Genomic DNA, 6692 nt, shown 5'->3' with positions numbered 1-6692 from the left:
AAAAAAAAAAAAAAAAAAAAAAGTATCAGACTGGTAAGATGACTCGGTGGGTAAAGGTGCTTACCACCAAGCTTGATAATTGGAGTTTGATCCCTGGAACCCACTCTATAGAAGAAAAGAACTGACTACTGAGTTGCCCTTGATTTTCACACCATTACACTGAGGCATACATACAACCATATAATTAATACATGTAAATAATGTAAACACCACCCATGTATGGGTATAATGTAACTACCCCCTTTTTGTTAAGTGTATGATCAAATATATTTTCTGTAGCATTTCATTCTCCACTAGAGCTTCTTTGTTTCCTTTGCCTGGCAAAAGGATATAATTTTTTTTGCACTTTGCTAATCAGTTATCATAAATATCTTTATAATAACTTCATATATATCATGTATTAGTTGTATACTAACTTCATATATACCAGCTTATCCTTCCACAGCTTTACAGTGTATGTGTTATCAGCTCCATTATATATTGGAAATGGGTTTAGAGAGGCTGAAGGCTAAGAAACTTAAGATAGCTATATTGGGAGAAAGTAGAATCTGAGCCCCAAGATTCTACTTGATGACCTAGGTCTGACTTGAGAGCCTCTACACTTGTCAAGTGTACTAAAAAGCAGTCTACCCCAAATAGTAGAGTCCATAATGCTATCTTCTACTTAGCAAGCTTACTATTAAGACAGCATAGCAGAATTTAGGGGGGAAATTGCATCAAAAGACATCTATTCTTTATAACAGAAATACACCTTAGGAGTCAATAAGTGATTGCTAAGTTCTTCCATGTGATGGACAGATCTGAAAGTGAATTAATGGTCAGCTCTGACACAAAGCTATTAGCTTCAAATCATCAAAATTTGGGGGATCTGTCTTCCTGTACTCTTAACATCTCATACTTGAATTTTATATTTGTCTTTCTAGTATTTGACAGGCTTTTCCATTGGAAGTAAGTGATACAGGGTTTGGTGACACCTGTAATCTAGCGCTTGAATGTGAAAGCAGGAGGGAGAGTCAGAAGTTCAAGGTCATCCTTAGCTACATGATGAGTTTTATGCCATCTTGGACTAAACTAGGCAAACCTCCCCCCACAAAACAAAACAAAACCCCCAAGCCAGTGTTAGTGCGTCATCCTGGTCATACTAGCATTTGGGAGTCAGAGACAATAAAACAGAAAATTTGGCTAGCGAGATGGGTCAGTGGATAAGAGTACTTGCTGAGCAAGCCTTGACCTGATTTCAATTTCTTAATTCCAAAGAGGAAGGAGAGAACTGACCACAAAAGTTCTTCCCTGGCCCTCACACATGCACAGTGCTGTGCACACCATGTGTCTTCACTCAGGTGCACATGAGCACACATACATGCATACACAAAAATAATTAAGTGATCATTGGAGGCTGGAAGTCAACCTGTCTACTTAGTTGCAGGCCAACTGAGGCTACACAGTAAGAGACCTTGTCTCAAAGACTACTCCCTCCCCAACATTCCCCAAAAGTGAGCCAAAGTTAACAAGTTCTTAGAAAGTCAGCTTTGTTGGGATGCTGTGATACAGAGAAAATGAAATTGAAACTTGTTTCTTCTGTCTCCTCCTTTATCACAATTCACTGTTTAGATAAAGAAACTTGCCCACCTCGGAAATTTCCTGCTGATAAAATATTTGAAGCCATTTCCTCAATGTTTCCAGATAAGGGCACAGCAGAAGAACTGAAAGAAAAGTAAGATTTTTTTTCTTTTTAATTTGGGGCAGTCATGCATGTTATCATCTTGGTTTATTATTTCAAGTATTCTCTCTCTCTCTCTCTCTCTCTCTCTCTCTCTCTCTCTCTCTCTCCCTCTTCTCTCTCTGTCTCTGTCTCTGTCTCTCTCACACACACACACACACACACACACACACTTGTATATTAGAAAATTTTTAGTTCATATTGAGTATATATATGAGAATTCATGCATGTTATTTGCCTGGGTACAGTATATTATAGGAAACCTTTTCTGGACACTGGTAGAGATTTTTATAGTTCATCCAAACTAATGTTAATAGCCTCTTCTGCAGTGTACCTCAGTTGTATTAATGAGCTTGATTCTTGTTTCCTATGCATAATACATGATTGGTTCTTAGTGTCAGCAAAGATTACTGTAGGTTGGATATTTTTTGTTGAGTTTTAGAAAAGATAAACTTTAAGAAAAATCAAATCCTTGGAAACCTTTTAGAAACTTTCAAAAAAGTGATTTTTCTTTGTGCTTTACTTACATTGTTTATTTGTCTGATGTCAGATATAAAGAACTCACGGAGCAGCAGCTCCCAGGTGCTCTGCCTCCTGAATGTACTCCAAACATCGATGGACCAAATGCCAAGTCTGTTCAGAGGGAGCAAAGCTTGCATTCATTTCATACGCTCTTCTGTCGACGATGTTTTAAGTATGACTGCTTCCTACATCGTAAGTGCAGTTATTGTACGTTTTCATTTTCTATTTTTGTTGTTGAAATCTGTAGTAAAGCAACTTGGCTCTCAGTTACCACAACCAAAGTGTACCAGCCAATCTTAGAGTGAGAATTGGGAAATATGTTACATCCCTGTACTGTGACTTTTACATTCTTTGAGGACTCCTGACATCTTTTGTACACATTTCATTCCATTCACTGCTTCCCATTAACTTGAAGTAAAGCTCAGTGACTCTTTACAAGGCTATTTTATAATGAGGTTATTATAGTGAAGGAGCTCAGAGCAATATTACAGATATTTATGAATAAATTTTGTTAAGTTAATGAATTGGTGAAAAGGCATTTATACAAACAATTACTTGCCTCGTGTTAAAATATTTTTGTTTCTTTTTGATCCTTCGAATAATTGTTTTATAAGTACTTCATGTTTCAAAACAAATATTCTAAATGTCAGTATGAAAATTAATTTTTTTCCTTTGGCATTTCTAGAAAATGAGGTTTCTTTGTAAAATTTCCAGGTAATTGGAATTTGTTTTGTGTTTTTTGAAATAGTGTCTCATACTCCGTATGTAGCTGAGGCTAGCCTTGAACTGTTGATTTCCGTGATCCTTTTGATTCTCCTGCCTCAACCTCCTGAGCTCTAAAACTTACCAGAGCATACCACCATATCCCACTAAAGTTGGAATTCTCTACAGGCCGGTGTGTGGGTTTGTTAGTTTTCTGTAGTATTAGAGATTGAACCCAGGGCCTTGCCCCTGCTGGGCACACACTAGACTATAGCCACAGCCCCATCCCTGCACACTCTCCCATTAAGACACACCCCCATCCCTGAACACTCTCTAAGATACATCCCATATACTCCCAGTAAGCCACATCCCCATTCCTAAAATTTGCAGTGAGTAAAATGTATCAATTATTCCACCTCCCCCACTCTCACCCCCACCCCCAACCTGGGGTTTCTTTGTATAACCCTGGCTATCCTGGAACAAGCTCTTTAGACCAACCTACCTCAAACTCAAAAAAATTCTCCTGCCTCTGCCTCCAGAGTGCTGGGATTAAATGCAAACACAAACACCTAGCAGCATGTGATATACACTTCCCATTAGGCCTAAACATTCTTCAGTCTTCTATTCTCTGAACATTGACAAGTTGTGGGTCTTTATATTAATCACCATGTACTGCAAATAGAAGCTTCTCTTGTAACAATTAAGAAATGCATTAATGTGTGGGTATAATGGTGTTATTAGCAATTGATTTAATACTTATGTCTATTTAGCGGAATAATAGTATTAGGCTCTCTCCATCCCTAGGGTCCATCCATGCCTTGTCTAGCTACAGATTCTTGACCCAGTAATGATGCCAGATACAGGTATCATCTTGTAGAGTGGGACTTAAATCCAATCAGAAAGTGGTTGCCTACTTTCATGATGTTCATGATACTACTGCAGCAGTGCAGGTCTTGCCAGGCCAGTTGTTTTTACTGCATCTTGCATCATTCACAGCTAGGAAGGCTAGTTAGTGATTTCTTTTCTCCCTCATTAGTGTGCATAGCACCTTTCAGCACTAGGAATACTAGCTGGTAGGGATGAAGTATCCAGTTCAGTGCCAGCCCCATACCTTCATGTTCTATGACTCAAGTATGTGATGTCTTTAGTAATAGGTCTTATCAATAGCATTGTCAAAAGCTTATAATGTTTGGGGGCCTAATGGGATCTCACTGGTCAACAACTCCAAACAAGGTAACCTATTCCTAGCAATTGGCTTTTGATTTGTTAGCCTGTGGGTTTTCTAGAGGCATTGTTGCCACATTATAGAGTAACTCTAGGTAAATTCTGTGTGAGGTGTTTTTTGGGGGTGTGTGGGGGGGCTTTTATGGTAATAGGTAGGTTTCCATAGGGCTTTTGAAAGGTTCTGTTTGTCGTTTATCCTTCTCTGCCTTATTTGTTGAGCTAAGATCTCACAGTGAACTGGGAGCTCAGCTTTTTGTGTAGGTCGATGGGGCGGTGAGCCTCTGGGAACCTCTCCATCTCTGCTTCCCTAATGCTAGCTCTTGGATGCCTCCTGCCACACTGTTTTACAGAGGTGTGAGGGTCAGGGATCAGTTCCTGCCTGTGTGAGCACTTTTCTTACTGAAGTAATTTCCCACCCCTGAGATAGGTTCCCTTGAAATGAATTATTTAAAATTTGTTCAACAAAAGGTCCTTAAGTTAACAAAAGGTCCTATAGTTAAATGTTTTAAAAAGAAATTAAAATTAGCACTTGGCTTCCCCACCTTTAAGACTATAAAGCTCCCCTCCCCACACACACTTTCTAAGCTTTTCTTTAACTTGCTTGTTTGTTTGTTGGAGTTTGACGGGTATGCTTGCTGTGGTGCTCTTGTGGAGGTCAGGACAAGTTTCCACAGTCTAGGCAGTAAACTCAGGTGGAGAAGCTTGATGGCTAGCGCCTTTCATGGTACCCTGGGAGCCTCCCCATTTCACCTACTTCTCGGTTTTAAAAAACACATATACTTGTGTATCTTCCTGTTTAGAACTTACTTTGGTATGAACATGGATCTAACTTTTCCTCATTCACAAAGTTATCTAAATGTGTTAGTATCATTTATGGAGTTCAAATCATTCCCTGCTCTGAGATATAGTACTTCTTTCATTGCTTATTATCAATGTATTTATTTACTGAGATATAGTACTTCTTTCATTGCTTATTATCAATGTATTTATTTACTCACTGAGCCAGCACCCCAGCTCCTAGGTCTGTTTCTTAGTTTTAGGTAACTTTTCTCTGACTTTGAGCTTTTATTCATGACATTGGTTGAGTGATTGACTTTGTCTGTGGCATACATGTTGACACAAGTGTGCCATGGTGTGAATGTAGAAGTCAACTTGGTGAAGTTGGATCTCTTTTTCCACTATGTAGATTTTAGGGATTGAGATTTAGGTCTTGATGATAAGTGCCCTTACCTGATGAGCCATCTTGCTGGCCCCTTTAAGAGTATTTTAAGAATAACTTTCTTTGACAAATTCAAAATATACCGGAATATGTGGTGTTACTATCTATATATAATCTTACATTATTTCTGCAGTGGCAAGATGATTGCCAGTCTAGGCTTACGTAGCAAAACTTTGTATGTATGCAAAAACCGTTGGATATGGTGGCTCACACATTTAATCCCGGTATTTGGGAGGCAGAGGCAGGTGCATTTCTGTGAGTTGAAGGCTAGCTAGTGTATAGAGTGAGTTTCAGGATAGCCAGGCCACACAGAATTCCTGTCTCAACAAACAAACAAACAAACAAAACAACAACAAAACCTTAAACCAAAACAACAAACCCCACAACCATTGTTTAAAAAGGTATGATTGTTAAAATGGTTTTTTTGTGAGGGGACAGCTTGGATTTTTAGCTCAGTGCTTGAGCCTTTGCTGAGCTAGGCCCAGGATTGGATCTCTGTACTTGAAGGGAGAAAATAGAGTGGAGCCTTCATGAAAAAGGCCTTTCTAAAACCACCAAAACCCTACATAGTTCTGTGAATATCACTTATTTTTAGCCAAATTAAGGTCATTTTCCTATTGTATAATTTTGAATAGTTTTAAGCATTGACTTTTTCCATTGTGTGAGAAAACAACTGGTTAACACACCCTACCTAGAATTGAGTACGAGATATTGAAGCTACTTTTTTTTTTTTTTTTTTTTTTAGAAATTTTATAAGTAGAACTGTTTTCTAGTTCATGCTTACTAAATTGATCCTTCATCTAGAAATCAAGTAATTATGTCAGAGCATGGTGTGGTAATAAACATCTATAATTGTAGTTCTCAGGGAGCAAGGCTAGAGTATCGCTATGAGTTCAAAGCCAGCCTGGGAAAGATACCACCTTCTATCTCACCCCTCTTCCCCACCCCCACTCCCAAAGTTAAAAAAACAAAAACATAAAAAGCCTCCCTAGACAGAGAAATTGTAGATGCCAGAATATTTTTGTAAAATTAGGAAGTCTGGTTTTTTTTTCCCCAAATATTTTTTACTTGTTGGAGAAAGACTCAAGTAAATGTCTATAGTCATACTTTATTCCCATAGATCATACTTGCAAAGGGAAAATAAGAATCATGAAGCGGGGGCGTGGTAGCACACGCCTTTAATCCCAGTACTCGGGAGGCAGAGGCAGGCGGATTTCTGAGTTCGAGGCCGGCCTGGTCTACAGAGTGAGTTCCAGGACAGCCAGGGCTATACAGAGAAAAAACCCTGTCTCGAAAAACCAAAAA

At 38.7% G+C, this 6692-nt stretch overlaps 1 protein-coding gene across 6 annotated transcripts in view; it reads left to right on the top strand.

The window, feature by feature from the left end:
* Positions 1 to 6692, top strand: part of Ezh2 (enhancer of zeste 2 polycomb repressive complex 2 subunit) — a 64027-nt gene that overhangs the window by 42656 nt on the left and 14679 nt on the right. For 3 of the 6 annotated variants that reach the window (XM_021189325.1, XM_021189334.1, XM_029535105.1), the window contains exons 7-8: positions 1612 to 1714; positions 2271 to 2449. In XM_021189325.1, the coding sequence (XP_021044984.1) occupies positions 1612 to 1714; positions 2271 to 2449 (282 nt within the window). The remainder of the gene's footprint in view (positions 1 to 1611; positions 1715 to 2270; positions 2450 to 6692) is intronic. The other 3 variants (XM_021189330.2, XM_021189340.2, XM_029535106.1) reach the window with 1 other exon arrangement.

The sequence above is a fragment of the Mus pahari genome, chromosome 2 (assembly GCF_900095145.1).
Source record: "Mus pahari chromosome 2, PAHARI_EIJ_v1.1, whole genome shotgun sequence".
Taxonomy (NCBI): domain Eukaryota; kingdom Metazoa; phylum Chordata; class Mammalia; order Rodentia; family Muridae; genus Mus; species Mus pahari.
This window is presented reverse-complemented; position numbering and strand designations above follow the sequence as displayed.